Here is a 26,291-nt window from a genome sequence, read left to right on the forward strand (position 1 = left end):
AAAATGCGACACAAGGTTTAAAAAAAAATGCTTTATAAGTTGCCCGCACTCAGTTTCAAGGGAAATATTTGTAGTGATGAGATTCTGGCATCAAACCTTTGGGGTACACAGAATGCAAATAGAGAAAAAGGAAAATTGTTTCACAGGTCTAGATGCAAAAGCATGGATCTTTTTTGCCTTTTATTTTACTTTCCTTTTTTATAAAACCATAAGCAGAATATCTTTATTTAGTATGAAGAAAAAAACACAGAGCTTGAAGACATATCTTTTCAGAGGTCATAGATCAGTCTTCTAAAGTAAAACATGTTGCGTAGGCCGATAAATTAATAAATGACAGAGTTGTCTAACTTTGCAGACTTCCCTGGTCTTAACCATAAATTTTCCGGATGCAGCAATGTCTTGGTTTTCACTGCTGTCAAACTTGTCTACTTTCCCCCTGGGTCGAGTCGTTTTAATCCCTGATCCCTGTCCCACTTAAATCAAGGCAGTGGGATTGCCAAAAACAGCAAGGGTTCTGAATTAGACACTGTATCTGTGAAAGACCAGAATCATTCCATTTAATACCAGCTCTAAGTCGGGCTATTGTCTTAAAAAGCAGATTTGGATAAGTACATTTACCAATGGAGTAATAATATTTCTGCCTTAGCCCTTGAGAAGCAAACTTCCTGTAAACACTTCCATAAAAATACTTTGAGGTCTTTTAAAATAAAGCACCATATGAAGTGTGTCTAAACAGCACAAAAGTAAACTGAAATTTGGCAACATTCTTTCTACCAATGTGAGTGGCTAAAGTGGACAATTTAAGATAAAATCATTTCCATTTCCATTGGAGTCTGAATTATCCTGCTGGCCATCTACACGGAAATAATTATTTAGAAAACCACCAGATTGGCTCTCCCTGTCGTGCTGCATCAACGGTCACAAACAAAAAGAATTTTGGTGTGGTTGCTCAGGACAATTACAGCACAAAACTGAGATGCACAACGTGACTTGCCTTCAACACAGAAGGAGCAGCCGCTCAGCCTGGCAGGTCAGTCTCCAAGGTTGGCCCGCCCTGGACCAGGTCGAAATTTGCCAGGGATCCTGTCTTCCCTGACCTTGCTCATTCCACTCTGGTGAGCTTTGTTTAAAGGCTGTATTCTACTCCAAACCATGCATTTCTCCAGGTTTTCAAAATATTCAAATATTTTAGCTCTCCCTTATCCCACCCAAACCTCAGCTGCCTCTCCCTTTCTTCTTCATGTTATTCTTCTTTCTGTCATCCTGTAATGAGAGCCCATAGTGCTCCCATCTGAGACAAGAGACTGGACTGAAGGAAGCCAGAAAAGCTAGATAAGAAATCAGGGGACACATCTAAGGGTCTGTATCAAACGGGGGTAAAGTTTCAAACTTTATCAGAGTTTGTATGGGAAGAGAGATCATACGCCTATTTACAGCATCAGTATAAATGTGGAAAGAGAACAAAGGGCAATAAAAATGAAAATAATACAAGCATTGTGAAATATTTTTTCTGCAAACTTGGACCTCAAGCATCCTAAAGATAATTGACAAAGTTTATTTATTTTGGATTCATTTTGCTTACCGATGAAATGCAGCCACCTCTAGAACTAGGTCATTTCATTATCTCTGCCACAATGCAATATCTAAAATGATCAAACCGGATGAAAAAATTCAATAGCCAGCTACACGGTTCTGATCATCCTTTATTCCTGTAAAGAGAGCGAAGAGCTTTGAACTGACCACAAGTGGCTTCCCAGACCTTCTAAGCATGTTTTCCTAACACTCAAAGAGTCAAAAGGGCCAAATACTGAATCATCAGGTACGATGTCCTTCAGAAAGTATAGCTGAGCATACCTGAGGACCTATATTAAAAACCACTAATACGAAAGAGGAAAGGACACAAAAATGGTTTTGTAATAGAAAAAGAGCACAGTGTAGGCAAAGGATCAGGGAAACAAATACTGTCATCCACTCTGAGGGCTGTAAACAGACACAACGCTTCTGAAAGCAAATTAGACAAAATGAAAACCTTTAAAATGTATAAACATTTTAGCTCAGAAATAGAAAAATTTAAACCAGGAAAACAGTCACATATATGCAAAAAAAATCTGTAACAACTCTAATAGAGTATTATCCACACCAGGAAAAAAAATTAACAAGACAAATATCCAATATTAGACTCTACCCATATGCTAGACTACTAGGCAGCCATTAAACTTAGAGTAAAGAATGTTCAGTCATTGAAAAAATATTTACAACATATTATGTTAAAAGTTAACAAAATGTTCATGGTAGGATTTTAAACTTTTTTAAAAAAAGTTTACTGCTATAGGAAAAGACTAGAATGAAATACAGTGAAAATACTAAGTGATTACCTCTAAACAGAGAGATTATAGGTAATTTTTATTTTCTTCTTACTTCCCTATATACTCTCACTTTCAAAGTTTTTGCAAAGAAGAGATAGATAAGTACAGATATGATGCAAACAGACTGAGAAATTTTGGTATAGAGTTCTTAACAGAAAGCAGTAAAAACACCCATAACAAGAAATAATCACCAGGAGAAAAAAAAGTGTTTGTAGAAATAAGCCATAAATGATCTCAATCATCATCCATATAAGAAACGAGTCCCATTTTGGGAAAATCCAATAAATAAAGCATTCACACTTATAAAATAAACTAACTAGGGAACTAGGGGGTGATTATTTATATTTTAAAAAGTTTACTCTTCTACTAAAAATTCATTCCAAAGGTGTCTTAAGTATGCTTCTTTGTATAGGCGTTCTCACAGCTGTTTGTCCGTCAAATCACCGCTAGAGCTTTTATAAAATGCAGACCAGCAGACTACATCCCTGACGATTCTCGTTCAGTAGGTTAGAGGGGAGACTCAAGAATTCTCCTGTATAAAAAAGGCTCCACAACTATTGAACAGTTACAGATTAAAAGAGACCAAGGAGACATTTCAACAAAATGTAATGTGAAGATCTTGTTTTGTTGTTCAAACAAAACAACTGTAAAAAAGATATTTGCAGGGAAATGAGGGAATATGGAAATTAGATAATACTAAGAAATTATTGTTAATATTGCTGGATGTGATGACAGTATTATGGGTATGTGGGTTTTTAAATCTGTTATCTTTTAGAGATAGATACTAAAGTACTTGTAGGTAACATGCTATGGTGTCTGGGATTTACTTTAAAATATTCCAACAAAAAAATACAAAATAAAGTTAAAACAAAGCAAAAAAAAGTAGGATAGAATGGAGGAAACAAAAAAGAAAAGAAAAATTATTCAAAATGGATTCTGGGCACAAGAGGATTTATTATATTATTTCTCTCTTCTTTTGAGTACATTTTAAATTTCTATAAAGTTAGGAAGAAAAAAGCACTCCAGTGGTTTGGGAACCACTACTCTGGTGGGTTAAAAATATTCAGTTTGCAAAACTGAAGCTAAAGCAACTTTTTAAAACCCTCCCTCTTGTATAAAATAAGGAATTATACATTTTTGTAATAAACATTTTCAAAACATCAGTGAGTTAACATTTATAAACATCAACTCACAGATCTTAAGACAGCCACATTCAGCCCAAAGGTAAAGAAAAAAAGGTGCCCATATTTAATAAGCAGCTACTATTTATCATGTATTACCTTATTCATTATTACCAATAACCCTATAAGAGAGAAATAATACCCAGTTAGACACGAGTCAAAACTACAGCTCCAAAAGATTAAGTAGCACGTCTAAATAAACTCATGAAAATAATGAAAAACTGCAAATAACATAGATACTAAATGTCTAACAATAAGGAAACAGTTAAGCAAATTCTGACTCACTCATGTGTGGGGTAATATATTAAATACAATGATTACAAAGAATAATAATTACACTAGGATACGTTTAGGTAATAATTTTAAGCAAAAAATTTTTTTCAGCATAATACACACACATATATACCTACATAATTTTCTAGAAAAAAATACATTTAAAATTTAGGGTTTGTCTCCAGGTGGTGGGCTTTGAGAATTTAAAATCTTTTTCTATATTTTCTGACTTTTTGGTAATAAACACCAATTACCTGCTTCATAGGAAGAAACACAATTTAATAAAGAAACCCAGCATTGCACAGCTACAGTCAGCCATACCCCACAGACCGAGACTTCGACATGTCTGACTCTGCACATCTTGCTCTGTCCACTGTATGTCACTGCCTCCAGATGATGGAGCAAAACATCCCATCGTGGTAATATCACGTCCATTCTACAAACAAACAACAGGACACCTGGAGGAGGAGTACAGTCAGGTAACCATGTCTAGACAACGCTATTTCGATAGAACACATTCCAGCATCAAAACAGTATCCAGAAGATTTTTAAATTATACACATTTGTTTCATTTAGAATTTTCCATTTTTATTTTCTTAAAATATTTACCCATCTCTAAACTTAGATTTTCTAAGAGGCACTTTAAATCTTTTTTGGAACAAGGTAAATTGAGAATAAATAAACAGGTTTAATAAAATGAAAGATATTAAAAACTAACCAATAACTCTTTACAAGACATCAAATGTGTATCACGCATTGCAGAAGACATGGTGAGGGAAAAAAATCTTTAAAAATAATTTTTAACTCAACTTAAAATTTTTAAATTAAAAAACATGTTGAAATATAAATTAAAATATAATTTTTTAACCTTGTTTAAAGCGCTGGAATAAAACTGACCTGACTGAACTTGGGATATAACTATAGATATATTTTAATTTAAAGTGTCTTTACTTAGATTGCCCCTTTGAATTCCTTTCTGTTGCTTAATTTCCAAACAAGAGATATTACTGCTAGTCTTAAATGGATGAATCATCTGAGAAGGGTCTCTCTGACACCGCTGACAATGTAGTTCTAAAAACAGAAAATTATAGATTATCAGAGAAGGAAGTTTAGAAGTATCAGCTTAAGGTCTGAAGCATGTCTTGTGAGGCCACCCAAAAAGACAGCTTTCCTTGTAGTCCCCCAGCCTGAAACTCTAATCTCCAGCCCACAAACAGATGCATTCTTCTAATTCCAAGAGGGGGCAGGGCCAGGCATCACCGGCAGAAGCTTCTGGTCACTGTAGGAGGAGTGGAGATGCAGCTGAGGAAGAAGCATGGCGGCCCTGAAGATGGTAGGACTGTAACCCCCGCCTGTACCACGCACCTGAGCCCCAGCTGCCCTCAGTGCCTCCCTGCCCCCGCAGTTCTTGCTTCATCTTCTCATAGACTACCGTCCTTTTGCCAGTTCTTCCTCTTCTCAACTCCCAGCCTTTATCACCCATTTTATTCTCATTCCTTCATTTTTTTAAAATCTCTCATCTTGTTTTTCCCTACCCTAACCTCAATTCACTTAAACTTTGTATTCCTTAGTGTTCTTGTTAGTTTCTCTCTCTTTTTTGTTTCTTGGTGTGTAGGAAATAATAACAGTTAATGCTACCAGCTACACTGGGTATATTATCCAAATCTTTCTGGAAATGTCAAATGAATACCCACCCCCATCTTTCAACTCTGTGCTCCTAGACAATTGGGTTTCCTAGTTTTTTCTTTGTTTTTTTCCTCTATATTTGCACAGCTAAGTGCTGTTTGTTGAAGGACTACACAGGGCAGAGACAATTAGATCCTGAATCTAATGAGATACATTCATTTGTCACAAAGCATATGCTATCCTCTTTGTAAAAGCAGATCATACACCTGTGGGTGACCCTATCACAATCACCATCAGAAAAGAAAAAAAAAAACCTCTAACATGGAGAATTGCTATCTACCTTAGAGAGGCTCCTACTGGCCTTTCAAGCACCATTCTACTCACACTTGTTCCCCCTCTACTCCTTTGTCCATCTAATTAGACGTCACTTGGAGTTACAGACCAAATCTAAGACATCACAACACTCAAGTGCCCTAAAAGTGCTGTGCAGCCTGACTGACAGTCCATGTGTGACAGAAACTGTGCTTTTGTCACTGAAATTCTCTGGGGTTCAGGGATGTCCCTAGCTTTATCATAATCTCTACCCGTCTGAATGAGGGGAGAACCCAGATGTCGGTGAGACTTCCATCACATACAGTTCTACTAGTTGAAATATTATCTGTTGAGTCAAACCCACATCCTCTTCATCAGCAACTGGCCCTCCTCAACTCACCCTCCTAAGATTATGCTGCAGTTTCCTATTCACACGTCACAGCTCAACTCTAACCAGTTTTCAAGAAGTTCAGAGATGTGCCTTCCCGGTTCTTCGGTTTCATTTCTTACTATCACCTCACTGAGAGAGACCCACGGACCAAGCCAACCTTTCATACAAAAACAACTTGCTTTCTCCTCCTCTGGGCTTTTGCACTGGCTATTCTTCCATCTTAAATTCCGTCTCTCCTCTTGTTACTCTTCCATGTACACTCATCCCAGAAAAGGAGATGCAAAACCACCTCCAGAGGCTCTAAATGACTGTCCTTCCCATCTGGTCCTGCATTCGCTTCTTCAGTTATCCCTCTGGATTTTCACAATCAGGTGCTCTGTTATACTCACTTTGGCTTGTTTATTTCACTTAAACATCTTTCTTGGATATTTGATGTCTTCCTCATAGATTGTAAGTTCCTCCCAGGGGCAGACCATGTCTTTCTAACACAACGCTATCCTCCAATGACCCTGTATAGTGCCTGGCACATAGCAGAAGCTTATCAGATATATATTGAATGACTGAATGACGGCTCTCCTCAGTCGCACTGAAAACTCCTCCAGAATCAGGACTACATCTGTTAACACTTTACACATCTCCACAATTTCTGGTCCAGTTCTCAGTATGATAGTCACCATGCACGCAAAGCAAATGCTGCTTGGACTTCACCTTCATCCCTATGTGATACTCTCCACAGTTGCTTTGAATGAAACTCCTTGCTCTGGCAACTTTCGCAAGATTTAAATAGAACGTCCATCATTAAAGATCTTACGTCATCAAGATGAATCTAAGAAAAACCCATCAGTGACTCTAGCCAAACAGGAACGGTGATGGGTCATCAAAATGAAACTCACCTTATTTCTACTGGTGATCTGGTCCTTTCTAATGTGTTCCTAAAACACCGATTTTAAAATGTCCAGACACAAACTTGCTGCGATGCAAAGTTGAGAGCATGAAAATTTCCATCATACCAGGTCACTGAACAGAGTTTTCAGAAGTAGAAGTCACTGCCACTCCTCTCCCTTGGCCAAGAAAAGAATGCCAAAAACCAAAGGTACCTCAAATGACCCACTGCCTTCTAGGGCAGTCCAACCTTGGCTGTGACCACTTTAGCCATAAGCCCACGAGCAGAGATCGCCTGGGTATGCTTCTTGCCCTCTTTTAGTCCCCACCCCCTCTTTACTAAGAGACCTAAGATTGTTAAAAGTTGCATAACTCTAGAGTTACTCTGGACGTGGGTCCCAAATTAAATGAAATGTTAGGCATCCTTTGGGGCCCCGTGGGGAAAGTCCACAGCCCTTTCTGGGCTCCAGAGCTCCTTGGCTGGGTGGCGAGAACCAGTTTGTGCATAAAAGCAGGAGGCAAGACAAGAATCTCACAACAGAACTTGGTAGCTGGAAAGCCAGTTTACTTGAGGGACGGAACACAGGGATTTGCCAGCTACAGAGAAGTGAAGTAAATTAGGGAGAACAAGGAAATTACTGGCTGGGAGACAGAGTTATTATGAAAAGCTGATTTCACTGTCCAAAAATGTTAGGCTGCACTTATTCTCAAAATTATCCAAGTATTTCAGCAATTATCTATTTATATGGTTGTTTTCTGGACATCTCCTTACTGTGTCTCTCCAGTCTTTCAGACAGTGTGAAAGTGATTTGCTTTGAAACTATTTCCTTGTTTTCATCACAACCTGCAAGGCCTAATCTATCTGCCCCTCGAGATCCCAAAAGGTCTGGACTTGGAGAAGGGTTTCAGCTGGCCTGAAGCAAAATGTCCTGTAACAGAAAAAACTGTTTTCACTTTTCTACATAATTAAGTTTGATTTGCATATTTTCCCCTGCAATGGCCACTGTGGACAGTGGTCCAAATGTGCTTTTAAAAGGTATTATTTCCGTTTTCTTGTATAACTGCAGACCTAGAATGCAAATACCTGTGCAAAGATATGAAACAACTTTCTCGGCTGGAAGTCAGCTCAACACTACCTTGGCTATGCGCAGTTTGCAAACTAACTTCTCTCTGTTCTGTACATTTTAGAAAACAAAGCTCACAATAAGGAGTGCATGAGTCATTCACATGGAGGTGACTTACAATTCAAATTGAATTAACTGTAAATGCAAGCAATTTGAAAAAAATTAAGGCCTTATGTTCGGTGTTGTCACTACATTTGTTAGGGATTTCATCACTGTGTGGAGGCGTTTAGTTCCAGGCTAAGATTTGGACAGATGGAAAGCTCCCCTGGAGCATACGGGTCAAAAGAGCCAGCTCGGCCCGGCCTTCTGAGGAGCGAGGAGGCAGCCTCCGGATCCAGCTTCCCCATCTCACTCGCACCAGGCGGGACGGAGCGCTCTCCCTGCATGGGAGAGGGCGCAGCAACAAAGTCAGTAAGCCGGTTGTGAAATCTCTTATGAATTAGAAAGTAATGGACAAATGTTTGCTGTTGTTCTCAGTATTACTGTTGTTAATATAGAGGGAGCTTCTCCGTGTGTTTTTTCCTGAAAGTATTTTGACAAGCATGATCCAACACACTCATCAAATGATCAGTAATATTTTCAAAATAAGGAGGGAAGAATGGAGGGAGGCAGGGAGGAAGGAAGAACCAACAGAAATGCTCAACAATTAGATTCAACCACATTAGGATTATATAGCCAATAAAAATCATTGGCTATAGACTCAAAGAATTTTCAATATAGGCAAAACGCTTATGATTTTATGATACGAAGCAAATGGCATGTTTTCATCTATATGTTAAAAGAAAATACTAACTGCAATAAGAAGGATTCACACCGAATTAATTATAGCTCATTTTTCTTTTCTTTTTAAAATGTTTTTCTGCATTTTCCAAATTCCCTTTTGTAAATATGTTTAGCCTTTGTAATCGTAAAAAAATAAAGACTTCACAAGAAGCACTGTGAAAAACGCAAGAGAACAGTGTGTGTGCACATGTGCATGTTCATGCAATCTGTACACGTGGGCAGATGCCTCACTACGAGTAGAGGAGATAAACGAGATTTTCAGTAGAACATTTAGGTTAGTGAGATTACGCATCCCTCTCTCTGAGGAAAGATCCTGTTGTCGACCTCAATAGGAACATACAATGGCCTCACGGTTCACAGATTCCTACACATTTAGGAGTGGTAGCATCATTCTGAAGTCATTATACTACTATCTCACTGCCATGTCAACCATAGAGGCAAAAGTAAGCACTGTTTCCCACTGCTGGCAGAGGAGGGAAACGAGATGAGGCATTCACAACTATTCATTTTTTTTAAAGATTGGCACTTGAGCTAACATCTATTGCCAATCTTCTTTTTTTCCTTCTTCTCCCCAAAGCCCCCCAGTACATAGTTGTATATTCTAGTTGTAGATCCTTCTGGTTGTGCTATGTGGGACGCCACCTCAGCATGGCTTGATGAGCGGTGTTAGGTCCGTGCCCAGGATCCAAACTGGTGAAACCCTAGGTCCCCGAAGCAGAGCTCGTGAACTTAACCACTCAGCCATGGGGCCGGCCCCACACAACTATTCTTAACTACGTGGTCCTTAATCCACATTTGACTGACAGATACAGTTCACAGAGGTTTATAGAACTGGAGACATCTTCGCCATCCTCTAGTCAAAGCTCTGCCTACCCACATTCCCCAGCTGAGCTCAAGCATACTACGGATTTAAATAACAGCTATACACTCACGACTCCTAATTTATTTCTCCAGCTACATCCTGTCCTCTGAGTTCCTCCTAACAGCATCCACCCTTGCCCCTGCACCGACTCATCACCCAGAGTGCTCCTTTTAAAACATAAGTTGGCTCGCGCTACTCCTCACTCAAGATCTACGTCACTCATAATAGAAGGCAGTCCTTCCCATAGTCTAATTTATCTGGCTGCAGCTACCTCTGACCCCCTCTCCCACCACACTCTTCTGCACTCACTGGGCTTCCAGTATACTGGCCTCCCTCACAGTTACAAGGTTCATTCCTTTTCCATCAGGTCTCTTTCCAATTGTCACCTTAAAAGAATTGCCAAGTTTAGCAAATAAAAATACAGAACACCCAAAGTTAATTAATAACGAATAATGTTTTAGTATAAGTATGTCCCAAATATATGCATACCAAACTAACTAGGGCTGCAAGCTGTATCAGGTGATAAAGCAAAACTTCAACAGCTGTTAGGGGATGGTTGAAGGAAAGAAAATGTGGACAGGGTGGTGGAGACCTGGGATTCACCCAAAGCGACTTCTTGGGAGATGGGACTCTAAAAAAGTAAAAGATACAGATTTACCAGAATAATAAGGGAAAGCCCTCTAGGTGTTTCTTCAAACAGTTTAGGCAAAATCTCAGCAGTGGAAATTAGCAAAACACTGGTAAAGAACAGGAAGCTGTTCGCTTAATTAGAGTGAAGGAGCAGACAGAAGCAGTAAAGCTGTGCTTGGAAGGACTATGGAGCTCCATTGATGAGAGGCTGATCTTCTCCCAGGAGCATCTTTCCTCACAATCCCTGACTCTCTAAGTATTAACCCTCTGTGTCCCCAGGTCAAATTCCTCCTCCACACCTGATCTTCCCAGAAGGAAGTTACCTCTCCTTCCTCTCGGCACCACAGAAAGCACTTTTTGCACACTGTTTCCAACTGGAATTACTCAACGGTCCTACTGCTCTACGGTTCTTGAGAGCAGAGTTGGTCTTGTCCATCTCTGTGGCCTGCATAACATCTCATGCACGGTAGTTTCTCAATAAATGTGTTTCTCTGAATGCCAGGGAGTTTAAATTTTATGGGATAATAAATATGAAGCCCATGGTCCTGGAACACAGGGTGGAACTAATCATGTCAAGGGCTGAGCTATGGGTCTCTGTGAAGCTGTGCTTGGGCTGTGTCTGAGAAACCAAAGCAGTGGCCACCAAGGAGGGAGAGCTCACAGCCAGATCCAAGGGCCAGGGTCAGCTGCATGCAGAAGTCTGTGGCAGAGACTGCGGCCCTGTAATATAATGAGAGTCCAGGTGTGATAGTGGGAGGGGCCAGGCAGCACAGCTACAGGCTGGTTAAGAGCAAGGACTCTGCACCCCACAACACCTCTGTGGAAATCCTACACTTACTACATACAGCCTTGGGCAAGTTACTTAACTTCTCTGTGCCTTCATCTAAAAGTTTCTTCATCTGAAAAATGACTATAGTAGTCTTTACCTCATTGGGTTATTCTGAGGATGAATTAAGATAATCCCTATATAGCTCTAAGCAGAGTGCCTGGCACATAGCCTCAGCTTAATTGTGTTAGCTCTTAATAACGCTATCAGATCAACAGTGTTTAAGTGCCTTTTGTATGCTAGACACTCTGTTAGTCGCCATGAATACAAATATTTTAAAAAGCCTTTACAGTAACTCCAAAATGTTGGGCTCATAGGCCAAAAAGGACTATGAGAGCACCGTAAGTTAAGGATAAATAGACACCTATTTGAGGACATGTAGGGTGGGGACAGTTAGTGAACTCAATTTGAAATAATATCAGGATACCCAAAAGGAGATGTCCCACAGACAACTGAGGATATAGAATTTAAGAGAGATCAGTGCAGGAAATGAAGTCTGAGGGCCATTCCTCACAGGGAGCAATTGAAACAATAAGAACAGGTGAGATCTCTGAGTGAGAAGGTGAGATCAGAAAACAGGGTGCATGCTCACAGACTACTTCCATCAACAGGCAGAAATGGGGAGTCAAGGAGGAAAACAGATGATCAGCAAATTTGCAGATAAGGTTGGCATATGGAAAATTTACAGACTGCAAATCACAAACGTCATGCAAGGAGCATATGGCCTCTCTATATGATATAGGACTGCACAGAAGAGACTCACAGGAGAAATGGAGAGGACACTGCAACCGGATGTAGTGCTGGTAAGAGCTGAGGGAGACAAGGTGTCTGCTCCAGGTCACATAGCTCAGACCCAGTGAGAGCTGGAACTCAAGGCTTGTGAACACCACCAAAAGCCTTCCAATAGGCCACCTCCTCTGAAGCACACCTCGATGTCTCAGGGACTAATTATACACTGCAATTTATACACAGTGTGAAACTTTCTGCCTTTTTGGCTGCTTCCTTACACCCAGCCAGGTGGTCTCCCAAAACACAAAACAGACAAAAGTCATGGGAGTCCATTTTGCTGCCTGTTAGTAGTTCTTTAATATTTATATCTGTCTTTACTACCTACCTACCTATCTACCTATTATCAACCAATCAATCTATCTAATCTATCTATCTAAGGCGGCGGAGGCTGGGGGCGGGGGGACACGGTGCATGGTTAAGGGAGGAGATTGGAAACGTCCAGAGATTAGCCACAGTGTAGCAGAATGAAAGCAAGGTTGAGACTAGAATTAACTCAGAAATAGACAAGACCAGGTATGAAACTGAAGCAGAAAAGATGCCAGTCTTATTCAAGAGTAGCCAAGACAAGGGACGGGCCGGAAGGCGAGCCAGCAACCACAGGAGTAAGGCAGAGAAAGGTGGAGCCTGGCATTTTGTTTCCTAAAGTGCAGTTCCAGGACCACATGGGACGTTTGTTAAGAAAATAGATTCCTGGGCCCCAGTGCGGAACTACTGAATCAGAATCTTTTAGGGGCAGGTCCCCAGATTGCATTTTACTTGGCTCCCTGTGCCTCAAGATTCTTATGTATGCTACAGTTTAAGAATTATTGAGCTAGAGGGGGAAAAAAAATCACTTAAAGTCTAGATTATTTTTTCAATTGTGGTAAAATACACATAACATAAAAGTTACCATTTTAACCATTTTTAAGTGTACAGCTTAGTAGCATCAAGAATATTCATATTGTTGTGCAACCAATCTCCAGGATTTTTTGCCTTGCAAAATTGAATGTCTATACTCATTATAGATTATTATTCTTATTGTTTAATTGTTTAATAGCTTTGCTAAAACACAGCTAGCTATCCTGGATTTGGAGTTGATATGTAGCTGGTACAGCATAGATACCACTGCAGGAGTCCACATTTAGAAGTACAGTCTAAGCTGAATTGTTTGTCTCATATTTTGAATATCACTTCTACTTAAACTACCAAGTGAAAACTCCACATATCATAATGGAAATGATTAATATGAAATATATATTAGAAAAAAATATTAATTTTAGTCTAAATTTTTTGTTCCTTATGACATGTTTTGGTATTTATGTTTACTTTTTCATCTAAAATTTTCTAACTATAGACTATCCTTTGGAAATCTTGCTTTTCAAAGGATCAACATGGACACATTCAGTATAGTGTACTGTTACCTCGGTATTCACTGGTACACACACAGCTGCACACACATTTTTATGGACAGTGGCAAATGTGCTACTATATTGACTTGTTGCCATTTAATGTTTATTGACAAGCCACAGTATGCTAGGCATGGGGATATTTTTCTATTCATAATTCAATATCCAGTGTCAGACCTACCTAAAGAATTGCTCCTGACTTGAGGTCCGTGGTAAAAGACTTTCAGGTTTACGGCTTCCTTGTGATTTTTCTAGATGTTACTAAGTCATTCCCCCTACATTTTCATATTGCAAATCAGCTCTCTGTTGTGAGGAGTAAGAGTGATCATTTCGCTTGCCAAAATCATGTACATCTAGGAAATGTTCTTTATGTGCCAAATATTTGTAAGTTATTCTTGTTGCCCTCCACTAGAAATGCAGTTTTAAAAATTAAAGCCATCCAATGACTTTTGTCTACATCCATGTTGCATGGTATCCCTTTAATTCCTAATCTTTTCTTACTTGTAAGTAGTGCTAAATGAGTTTGCATTTAAATATTATTTAAGCCTGATTTTGTAGTAAGTAATTAAATCCAAACTCTTTATCATGGTCTATGGCCTACAATCTCTTGTTTTAATAGTCTAATGATGAGATTCTTTATAACTACGAGCAGAGTACACTAGAGACTTAAAAATTACTATTAAAATCCCAACTGGAAAAGGGAAAATCACTTTTGTTACTCAAAAGTCATAAATATTGTCTCTCTAATTTGTGTAATACTCCAATATGACTCTCTTTTACACATGGAGAAATAGAGGTACAAACAAATTAAGTAAATTAAGTAAAATCTCACAGCTGGATAAATTATGAGTCTTCCTACTTAGAAAAGCATTTCATAGAGATCTGCTCCTTTTTTGTTAACACTTTCATGTATAGAAAGGAAAACAGAAATTGTTTCCTTCCTCTCTGAGGACCATTAAAATTTCCCTATAAACCCCAGAAAGGCTCCGGTCTTCTTAAAGACACATGCTATAAAATATATGAAAATACCGGTAGAAATGTTCCTATAATATCAGTAGGGTCTGCAGACTGTTAATAAAATTTCCCACCAAGAAAGATGCAGAGAGGAGAGGATGGGACTAGACACAAAATCAAAATCTATTCCTGGGTGAGCTAAATTGAAACATTTGCAGCAGATCCTATGAAAACAGTGCCATTGGTTGCTGCTTTAAAAATGTGTTTTGCACTATCAAGGATATAGTGCAAATATCTTTTACCAAAACTGTGATTTAATGAAATAAATGTGTATGGTATTACATAATCATCTCTGAAAAGACCATCATAAAAATCAACAATGGTTATCACTGTTTATACTTTTATATAGTTTAAATTTCTTATGATCATCATTAATCATTTTTAACAGAAAAGTTCATTTCCACAATTTGAAAGCCTAGTAATGGGATTCTCCACTTTGTGGATTATCCAGGTCAAGTTTTAAACTGCAATTAATTGCAATAAATTGAAGTTAAGTACTTTCCTCAGTAGCCCAATATTTTTCAGTCCCCCAGGAACTATTTGTGCATTTTTTATATCACAAATGAATTTTAATATTAGTTTGGGACAAATACAACAGGTTCCAAAAGCACTGTATTCTAACCTAGGATTTACATATGGGTTATCTACCATTTTGGAGGTAGCATGGATATCTGAAATGCTGTTACTTTTGTGATAAACATTAATATTCCCACGCATGCTAACAACACTTAGGTTTGGTGCTTTACAAGGCACAGAAAACATGACTTGATTACATTTAATTTGATTCCAATTAAAAATCACTTAAGAAGCTTCTACTGAATTAGATTACACTGAATGTTTCTAAAGAAGACACGTCATTATCTGAGGCATCTTTAATTTAAAATGGTCACAGACAGTGAAAAACACTGTTCATTTTAATAAAATGGGCTTAATCTCATATCATTATTTCACAACTGCACACTGTAAATTTTGGTTTATTAAATAAATGTACAAGGGCACTGGCAAAAACATCTCTAATACTGAGTGCCTCATTCACAGTTCACCCAAGACAGAGCTAGTCACACGGCTTTTAAGTCTTAACAGAAACCAGAAATATCGTGAAAAAAAATTTTAAATAAAAATGAGGAGATAATATCAAGACACCGAAGTGAAAATATTGCCTTTTCCTTAATTTTTAAGCAGTTGAATTTTACAACTAATTAAAACTGAAAATGAACTTCTGCCTTATTAAGCACGAATAGCCAAATAAACACAAGGTGCCACCAAGCCATAGGACTTCCTGAAACATAACATCTCCCCTTTTAAACAACGAACTACCTTGAAATCAAATTATAATGTATTCAAATCAGGACAAACTAAAAGCTGTTTGTCTCCCCAATAGTGTTAGACAATTTTCTAAAGTGTTATTATTTTACAAGGCCCAGTTTGTGATAGAGTTTCTGAACGGTAAAATTATGATTAAAACAAAATTATGATTAAAAACAAATGTCTAAAGGCAGTTATTTTGTACTAAGCATAAACCACATGGCTAGCTTTCATTGGCTAGAGCTCTGCAGACACGTTTGGCATGCCCATGTCTGATATTTCAGAAAGAAAGGCAACTTTGTGGTTTGTGGTTAGTGATTAAGCACCAAGCAAACTTGTTGTGTGTGTTCTTGTATAGGAAAACCAGCAGCGTTTTCAGCATTTCACACTTGTAACAATGTCTTCATTATGCCTTCCAGAATTAATTGACCTAAAATCCAGTGACTCTATGATATATCTATTGGATAATTAGAACTTTAAGGACCAACAAATAAAACACATTATTGACTTTTAGATCTTCAATCAAATAAATATTTACAGCTGCAATTTGCAAAAATTATTTCCTTTTAAGTTGGCATCATCTCAAAATCTGTGCTACTGATCTCAAGTATATCAGGATCATCAACACTCTCCTCCAAAATTAAGATTAAAATATAAAAACAATGCTGCAAATTTTAGAGCAGCCTGCAGCTACCCTTACAGCCTAGGTGGGCCCCCTCTGAAGACAAATGAAACTTCATAAATAAAGCTTCTTTGAAAGTCTGCCTGACCTTGAAACCAAGAACAGCAGGGGGTGGGTGAGGAATAGTGACCTGGTTTAGTGACCAGTAACTATAGATATCAGAGAATGTGCTTGTTGTCAATGACCGTTGCTGAAATCTGTCTATACCACACTGGAACAATCAATTTTGTAAATGATTGCAATAATCAAGGAAATTGCCTAATTTATAAATCCTTGCATACAGCATTTTAATGGATTCCTCCATTTTAATGCTGATGCCTTCAGAGCTAAATGAATTGTTGTCCAGGCTGTCATTACACAAAATGATAAAAACATTCCGTCTGGTGGGAAACCACATCTCATGGATATTCAGACCCTCAAACTATAATCACTCATTAGTGACTTCCATGAAAGTTTTGCACTGCTGAGCCTCAGGAAGAGCAAAAGAGAGGCTTTATATGTGTCTGGGCCTTTGTGGAACTCCCTATTACAGTTTTGGAATTTGAACAAATTATCTTTCGCTGAACTGCAATGCATGGATGCATCCTTCAGTTCTAACAGCCCCATATTGTAATAGCTTTTCTCTCTTTCTTTTCTGTCTAATGCCATTTTTTACCACCAACCCTCAGAGTCAGCAGGCTCCACCACTCTGAACTCCTAGATTGTGAAGGACATCACCACAGATGATGCTGGCTGGATGCACTGAAGCAAATGGGTGACGTCCCAACCTTTCAGCTCCTGCTAACAGGTAAATCTACGGACTCCACCTGGAAACCCAGTCTGCACACTTAACTCTCCATAAGCTCGCCACACATAGATTGCTCTTCTCAGTTAAACCCTGGCCAATTGATTCCAGCCAATAGTGTGCTGTCAGTACTTTACTTACTGCTCAATCTCACTAACCTGACATTTATGGTGCACTGATTGGCCTCTGTCAGTGGTGCCGGTTGTAAATTCACTTTGAAAAGCTTTGTGTTAACAGCCTTCAACCAGGCTCCAAGAAGAGTACGAACAGGCAGCCTGACAATCGCTCGACCTCCTGCCCTTATTACAGTGAGTAAATCAGGGTTTGAGCCATTAGGCTGGAGCCTGGGGCCTACACAAAAAGGATTGACATGACGAAAGGTCAACCTCTGTCACACATGTGTAACAATTTGGATAATGGAATTCTGTAACTTATCTGAGCGAGGTGGCAAATGCTTACAAGGAGAAGTATATTCTGTTCTGGCTTCTCTGGCTTTTATGCTAAGTAGTTATACCGGAGTCTGTATTTCTTGTGTAAATACACAAGGAATGTCTGAACTCATGAAATCCTGGAGTGTACGATTCTAAAAAAGAAAGAAAGAAAAAGAGAGAGCGAGGTAGTTTCATAGTGGTTCTGTGCACGGCATTCTTTAGAACAGCAAAATATTTTTCCCACACTACAAACGTATCACCTCCATCCTCTGAGAAGAGAGGATTTCAATATTGTGGGCACGATTCCTCAGCTTAGTAATAGGCAGTTTTTGGCAGTAATAGGCAGAATAGTTTTCAATTAAAAGATTTTAAAACCCATAATATTATACTAAAACTATAAGCAATTTCCAGGTAACACAAGAGACTTACTCAAATAATTAAAACTGCCTTAATTGACACAGTGAAATAAAAAGGCTCCCCCGCAGGTTTCTCAGGCCCAGTGTTACCATAACCAGATTTTCATCAGATCACTTGCTGCCATACAGTGACTGGGGAGGGCAGACTTCATCTGTTCAGGACCCTCTGAGATTTGGATTTTAATTTCTATATCCTACTTTTAAGTCAGTGTGGAAAAAGAAAAAAATTACATGATGTAAGAAAATGTGCAGTTATGGACCAAGAAATACTTGTGAATTATTTTCTTCACATGGACAAAATGATATCAATAAAAGAAGTAATCTGTAAACAATAGATAAACTGAACTGCCTAATGAGAAAATAGTCCTGGAGATACAGAACACATCACTCTTGGTAAACAATTTGCTACTAAAGCACTGTACTGTCACATGCATATTTAGATTAAATCTTACTAACAGGAGAATTTCCAAATGGCTGTTATAATTTTTTTTAAAGCAGAGTCACTTTTGGATTTAGAAAACCAAGAGTGGTACTGTGCAAGGTGATACATAAACCAAAAGGAACAGGACTTTAAATGGGCCTTTTCAAAGCCAACTTTAAGTACTTAAGTTTTGATTTTTAACACAATGCTGGAAACGATTCCAAGAGGTGGCAGATGGTTTTACAGTTTATGTAAAACTACAAAATGCTCACACTCTATCAAATGGGCACCACTATAAAAGACACCTTCAAATCAAATGAGGCAAAGTCAAAGAGATACACCAGCTGTTACTCTGCATAATTTAAAACATAACAGTAACATTACTATGGTTTATTTTTAAGGGGAAATTACTTGGATTTCATGAAATTGACATATTCAAAACCAAGTTGACAAGCAGTCTAGTACTTTAAATGATAAATTGCTAAGAAACACAATTTTTACTTCAGTATAGCTGTGACAGCCACATAATTCTATCCCCTGGTGTTTTGGTGAATCAGGCCAAAATGAGCCAAAGTCTATAAGGCAAAACACGGAGTATATACTTACAGTACTAACTAGAACAATTTTTTTTTTAAGATTTTATTTTTCCCTTTTCTCCCCAAAGCCCCCCAGTATATAGTTGTATATTTTTAGTTGCAGGTCCTTCTAGTTGTGGCATGTGGGACGGACGCCACCTCAGTGTGGCCTGATGAGCGGTGCCACGTCCACGGCCAGGATCCGAACCTGTGAAACCCTGGGCCGCCGAAGCGGAGCACGCAAACTTAACCACTACGCAACAGGGCCAGCCCCTGGAACAATTTTTAAATGACGTTAATTTAATTTAAAAATTATTTTAATTTAAAGTGATTAATTTTAAATGATTTTTTCAACATCTAAATATATACAAATGGGTACAGTACTATGTATAGAATTGAGTCATTTTAGAAACATATATAATACATTTAAAATATGAAATCAATTCATTTCCTTTTAATACCAATTACCTGTGATGGTTTTGAAATATAAACATTTTGCAATGTGTAATATATTTTTAATATTGGTTTTCATTAATGCCTTTTGACCTAAGCTAAACGGTAATGATGAAAAATACATTTGCTTAAAAGCAAAACTCTTATTAAATCTAAACTACTATGGCACAAAATCAAACCACAAAAAGGACCACATTATGTTATCCCCCTTGATTTTTCTGAAGAAAGATCATGAAGGTTTCCACATAGTGCAAATGAAAATGAGACACTCAAATTTACTCGGGCAAAGAGAAGACAGGTTCTGTAAAATTAAATCACTTTCTTGCACTTTGACTGTAATCCTAACAAGTCACTACATTATTTCAATTAGCAGAATCATTTTCCTAGGGTGAAAATAAGTGCAATTTATCTTGTCATTGTTGCTAAAATTTCTTGTCAAATCAGACTTTGAGTTGAAAGGCCTAAGTAATTCTAGCCTATCTTAAACTGTAACTTTACTTTAAACTTCCGTATTTTGTTCCAGTAGAATTTTAAGTATACACTGTGTACATTCCTCAGGTCCAGTCATATTAAATTCTGATGTTAAGCAGAAAGGCAAAACCATGTGCAACTAGATTAATTTATCTCAAGGGAAAAAGGGCACATTAATAATTGAGATAATGTTTTCATAAATGTTGGAATCAAATGTGCCTTTTCACTTCTTTATTATAAAACACATTAGGATAAAATTATCTCATTCTCATCAATAAGACCTAATTGCTGAGAAAGACTATGTTTTCTTTGCAAAACATTCAGAAAGATTTTTCCCATTATGTCCAAATAGCTAGAAATATATCATGCATTCAAGTCTTGTTGGAATAAATGTATGTAAGCAAGGCAAATGATCGTTTCACCCACTCTGTAATGTTTGTGTTTTAAACTATCTGAATTTATTATTTTTTATAAACCATATTAAAATTCTGATTCTAAAGGAAATTGGCCCCAAAAATGACTAATAATTTGGCTTTTAACTTGTTAATCTCCTCAAACTACAAAAAGAATTACCTTGGTTTATTGTTAAAAGAAAAAAGAAAAACTCTTTCAACTTCCCATAAACACCCAAAAAAGTCAAAACATACTGAAGATAATGGAATGATAATTAACTTTCTTTCAATTGCTATATTTTTAAGAACGAGGATTATACACAAAGATAACATTAACTAAAAAATGATAGCACACTTACAAACCAATCAAACAAGCTCTCCATGGCTGATGTATGTTAAATATTAAAAAGTCATTTTTCAACAAAGAAAATAGAGCTTTTAATGATTAAACAAAAGGAGTAACTAAGGTGAATCTGATTGTTTCTGTAATAAGCCTTCATGTGTATAATAAAGTACAACCATACTAAAAACAATGAACTGTAAACTGAAACAAAAATCCATCATCTACTTGGAAACAGTGACGGGAAAAGATTAGCAATCCATTTATTGTACTGAAATAAAGATAAGTAACTCTGGTAAGATCCATCAGGACCTGAGTATTGAACTCTAAATATAAAGACATTTCTTCATCAGCAAGTGACTTGAAAAAATGCGAGGAAGAGAAACGATTCCAGTTGACTTTTAAAACGAAAGAGTCATGATTCAAGTGCTTTTAATTTTTTAAAGATCTGTTTTATGTCGGCCTGATATTCTGGAAGATATCTAAAAGAATATGTTTTTAAAATGGATAATTATTACATGAGTCATTAAACAATTATTGCCAAAAGTTTCATATAGACCTAACAGTGTATTCCAATTACTGATTCCTTTTAATACAGAAAATACAATAATTAAAAATTTTCACAATAGAATTTAGGTTTGTTTGAAAGGAAAGACTAAAATTTAAGGAACAATCCAATGTTAAGAGGCTTCTGTTATAAATGTAACTTAATTCAAATAGTCACATTTCATAAAAATAATAAATCATAAGGTTTAAAAATTAAAAATAAACTCGTATTTCCTATCTTAAAAATAATTACACTAATAAAAATCTGAGCCCTATTAAAGCAAGTGTTTTATCTTACAAATGGACATTGGCACTAAGTTACCTGGCCCCAGTCAGTCACATTTTACATGATCTCCTAGGAGACTGATAGATTTTGCATGGCTGCATTTTAATATCCCTTCAGTCCCCTAAATGTATGTTCTTCTAACTGTTCTTACAGATGATGAAAATAGATTACGTCCTGAATCAGGAGTAGGGACCTGTAGACCATTCAAGCAAACACCCAGCAAGCCTTTTCTATAACATAGAACAAACTCTATGCACACACCCAACACACTCAACTCACCCAAATAACAGGTAAAACTCACTTCATAACTACTGAAGTATCAACAACAACAGAAACAAAAAGCCAATTAAATTCCCTGGTCTCCTTATGACAACAGAATTTTAACTTCATCAAGTAAAAGTAAAGGTACAAAAGAAAGGCTCCATAGTTTTCAGTATTCACGTATATCATTATATTCCATATGTGTAGTGGTCTCCTGCCAACATCCCCATCATCCAAAGCATTGAGGAAAAAAAAACCAAACAAATACAGAACTATTGGATTTTTTTCATGTTTATGGCTTTGTCCTCTGGCACTCTAAAAATAGATGGGCACTAAACCTGGAGCATCAGAGGGCAATATAATAGTGTTCAGTTTTAACATTTTCAGATAGAGCAAATCAGCACCACTGAATGTTTGCTTTATGATTTCCTTAGAAAAGTACTGGCAGACCTTTAACCGTACGGTATTACAGCTCCTAATAACACCAGTGAAACATGAAAAGTGCCTGGAAGTGTTTTACAAACTTTAAACCACATTGGAGGTTACAACTAATTAGTCAGAAACAAAACCAACTAGGAAATATTTCAAAACCAGATGCTTCCATTATTTCCCACTTGTCAGTTTTTCCTACCCCAAAGTTCTAACTTTTAACCTGCCTGAATGGACCAAGTCATGCTCTCCTCCCCTGTTTTCCTATAAAAGTTTCTGTTTAAAAAAAAAAAACAAAAAGAAAAAGCTCTATTTGGGAACATAAATATGCTCAACTTTTTTTGCCTCACTTAAGAATCCCATCCCAAAAGACTAAAAATGTATAACTGTTTTCCAACAATAGTTGAGAGAAATGGAACCTGCGGGCCTGGGCACAGGGCACCAGAGGATAACAAGGGCATGGTGCAGCCAATGGACATCATGTGGTCGTCTTGGGCTGCTGGGCTGTGAGCTCATACTCTTAGCTCCTCCCCTATCAAAGGAGGCTTTGCAGGCACAGGCCTCAGCACCCCATAGCCAACAGTCACATAAGGGTTCTGGAAACAGGGTCTATTTTTCACAACACTGTATCTCCAGGGCCTAACCGTGCTGGTCAGGGTGCTTAGCAAAAATTTGAGTGGATTATTGAGTCCTACAAGTTTTAATGACTACAAGGCTGCTCACAGTGAAAATGATCATCTTGACAGGCTGCTGAGCCAAGTGTGTGGGGCAAGCTGCTGCAGAAATGACCCATTAATGGAGCCATAAGGGCCATGACAACTTGGCCCCTGGAATTTAAGAAACTTTCTTTTCTGGCTATTCCCACTCCATTATATTCCTTGGCCTCAGTTAGTCAGATTTACATATTGCCCTTAAAAGCAAGACGTCTAGCATCTTGTATTTCATAAATAACTTTCTATGGGTGGGAAGTGGCTAAAATTGGTAGGGGGATTACCTAGGCTAAGGGTCTGTCTCTTGAGGAATGGACCTCAATAATTAATCATAAAGCTTTAGGAGAAAGCTCAGGTTAACGTTTTTCAAATAGGTTGTTTATTTTTAAATAACAGCATCAGGTAAGATTGGGCCACTGAGGTATTATTATCAATTGGGTTATACCAAAGTGTTCAGCTTTCCTATGTTTTGATTTTTTTTTTTGTTGAAGGTTGCATAATTGTACTTTGTCAGAGTAGAATCAGAATTTGTGATTTCTGATTCACAATATAATTTGCTTACTTCAGGCACTTTGAAAGTTACGAAACATGTTGCAGTCTCATACTCGGTGTTTACAAAATTGTTTTTATCAGAGAAAATGAGCCTGACTCTCCTTCGTGCTGTCTATACTTATGTTCCTTCTCACCCACCCACAAAGACATCTTGGAAGAGCTTAGAATGGGGCACAAAGTTCACCCAGCTTACTCCCCAGTGCCCAATCTTCTCTGTTTCATCTCCTCAACTGGTTTCTCTTTTTCCCAAGATCCAGGGAGACCAATGGTCAAACCCATCCCGGCTGGAATAGAGGCTTGTTAAGGTAAGTCCATCTCAGAAACCTATAAGCCCTGTCTTTCTGGCTGAGTTGCTGTTGTGCCACGCCCAGCTCTGCACCTCCGTAAGGTAAGCGCTGCAGACACCAGGCATTTGTATCACCGGAGAAGTCTATCCACTACTCTCTGGGGAACAAAGGAGGCTCTCCTCGAAGTTGTCACCCTCCAAGGTCCAGGCTCTTTGCTGGCCAAAGCTCCAGCTGGATGGCAATGTGCTAGGCGGCGGGCGACTTACCTCCCAGAGATGCTGCGTGTTCCTCACGGCGCCGGCCTGCACCTTCTCCGGGGGCAGGAGGACGCCCTGGAAGGGCCCAATCCAGGTGCCCTGCTGGATCCTCTGCGCCGCGCAAATGCCGTAGGCTAGGCCGGGCACGGTGCTGGTGCACAGGCACACCTCCCGCGGCAGGTCCCGCAGCCACTCGGGCAGCTCCGGCGGGGGCGCGGCCGCCGCGGCGCTGCTGGTGCCCACGAGCCGGCGCAGCGAGTGCAGCGGCCCATGCATGGGGCACTCACCGTTGCGGTTGTCCGCGCACATGTCGCAACCTGCCGGAGACACGCGGGAGGGAGGGAAGGGAGAGGGTTAACCTGGCCGCTTGGCGGCCCATCCTCGGGTAAATCCCCGAGGCAACAGCATCCCTGCCTGGGTAAGCTACCTGCGAGGGACACGACACCGTGAGAGCGCAGGGGCCACGGGGAGTAGGGGAGAGGTGAACACGAGCCGCTCCCTAGGAATCCTCCTGGTACCGGGTCGAGACTCAGGGCGCCCCAAAAAGCTTCCGAGCTGGGCGCGGATGGCGTCGTTGTCTCCGCGGAACAGACGGCTCTCGGCTTCTGCTCAGGGTCTCTCTCTCCCTCTCTGTCCCCACCACCCCCTTCCCTTCCCTTCTGTCCCTCCTAGTTCCCTCTGACCCTCTCCGCTGTTCCCTCGGGTTCTCTCTCTTTCTGGTGTTTCGCAGTGGGTCTATCATTGTCCCATGAAAAGCCCATCTCTTGCCCAATCTGGTACCTCGGAGAGATTCTACATTGGTCGCCTGGGTGTATTTGGTTTTCCTCTTTTTACAATTACAGAAGAGACTGAAAACTACCAGGGCAGGTGGGCAACCAGTCTGGCTCGGTCGCCACTCCCACTCCTCTGGACCCCCTCCCCCTGCGGCCGCGCGCGAGGGCGGAGCGGGCCTTGGGCCCCGGAGCCCAAGTCCCAGAAGCCAGCCTCCGAGGGCGCACTGGCGCTGACGTCCTTCGAGCACGGGGCAGCGCTCGCTCTGGGCACTCCAGCCAGGTGGGGACGGGTGGAGGAACAGGGGCTCTTCTGGTGGGTTTAGGGGTGACTGTACTTGCGTGGAAGCTCTTCCCGGAAGCCAAAAAGAAAGGAATAGCAAATTTAACGATGAGGGTCATGGGTCTTTAATGATCAGGATAATGGTTCAATGGAGAGGACCCCAACTCCTGCCCTAACGGTTGATCCCCAGGCTAACTGCGATTATCCTGCGTTATAAACAGAGAGCTGCTGTGAAGCCGTCTCTCTCTGACGTTCCCCGGAACAGCCAGCCCTCAAGGGGACCCCCACCCTCCGGGCCAGGCAGCCGTGGACGCCCACTGTCCCTCGACTCACACTTGGCGGGAAGAGGCCAGGCGGCCCCGGGAAGCAGGGCCTGCGGCGACCGCGCTGTCGGATCGCTGCGCCCTCGGGGTTATTAATGGGCCTGGCGGAGCCGCCGTGTCTGCGCCCCAGCCTGGCGGACCTGCCTCAAGGAGGCGGCCTCGGCGCCCGATACGCAACCCGGCCTCCCAGGTCCAGCCTCCCTGGGGATCCGCGGTGCCCCCGGGCCACAGAGCCCTGTGGCACTGGGTATGATCTCGGACGAGCCCCAGCAGGTGGAGGCGGCGAGCGCTGGGCACCAGCGGATGCGCCAGCGCTGGGCAAGGGTGGCCTCGTTGCCTCGGGGCACCTGGGCCAGGGCTTGGTCCCAGCCAGTCCTGGTGGATCACCCAGGGGTACCCTATCCGTGCTGAAACAGCTAAAAGGCCCAAAGAACTTGTGACAAAGTGAGTCATTGAGGACCCTTCGGCGAAGGAACACCTAATCGCAACCTAACATGATGAGTGAAACCTCATATGGCCACTTGCTTCACAGGCAGCTGAAGGTTGCCTATGTGAGTATCCTATCTCAGTGCAGAAGGGCTCCAGCCAGCTGTGCCTTCCCCTCAGTCAGCTACTCGGCCCAAGAGAGCCCAGGGAATGAGGGGACCTTTTGACCCCAGCTTTTTGGAGGTGTCCCCAGGCCTCTCAAGTGAAAAGCAACAACCTGTTTCTGCAGGTAGTAAAGTATTCCTGCCTCAGGACCTCCATTACCCAAAGGCCTCCTCTTCCAGCAACACAAACTAATGTGAAAACTGAGTCAGGCTCTGTTTTGGACCCTATGGCCTATTTGCAAGGTATTCCCACCCGTATCCATACGTCAACCCCTCCAGAACA

The 26,291-nt window shown here is 40.0% G+C and overlaps 1 protein-coding gene across 3 annotated transcripts in view; it reads right to left on the reverse strand.

Moving 5' to 3' along the window:
* The window catches only part of PRDM6 (PR/SET domain 6), a 124,761-nt gene that overhangs the window by 89,996 nt on the left and 8,474 nt on the right, over window positions 1–26,291 (reverse strand). For all 3 annotated transcript variants that reach the window (XM_070233165.1, XM_023617794.2, XM_070233166.1), the window contains one exon: window positions 24,052–24,359. In XM_070233165.1, the coding sequence (XP_070089266.1) occupies window positions 24,052–24,359 (308 nt within the window). The remainder of the gene's footprint in view (window positions 1–24,051; window positions 24,360–26,291) is intronic.

Source organism: Equus caballus, chromosome 14 (assembly GCF_041296265.1).
Source record: "Equus caballus isolate H_3958 breed thoroughbred chromosome 14, TB-T2T, whole genome shotgun sequence".
Taxonomy (NCBI): domain Eukaryota; kingdom Metazoa; phylum Chordata; class Mammalia; order Perissodactyla; family Equidae; genus Equus; species Equus caballus.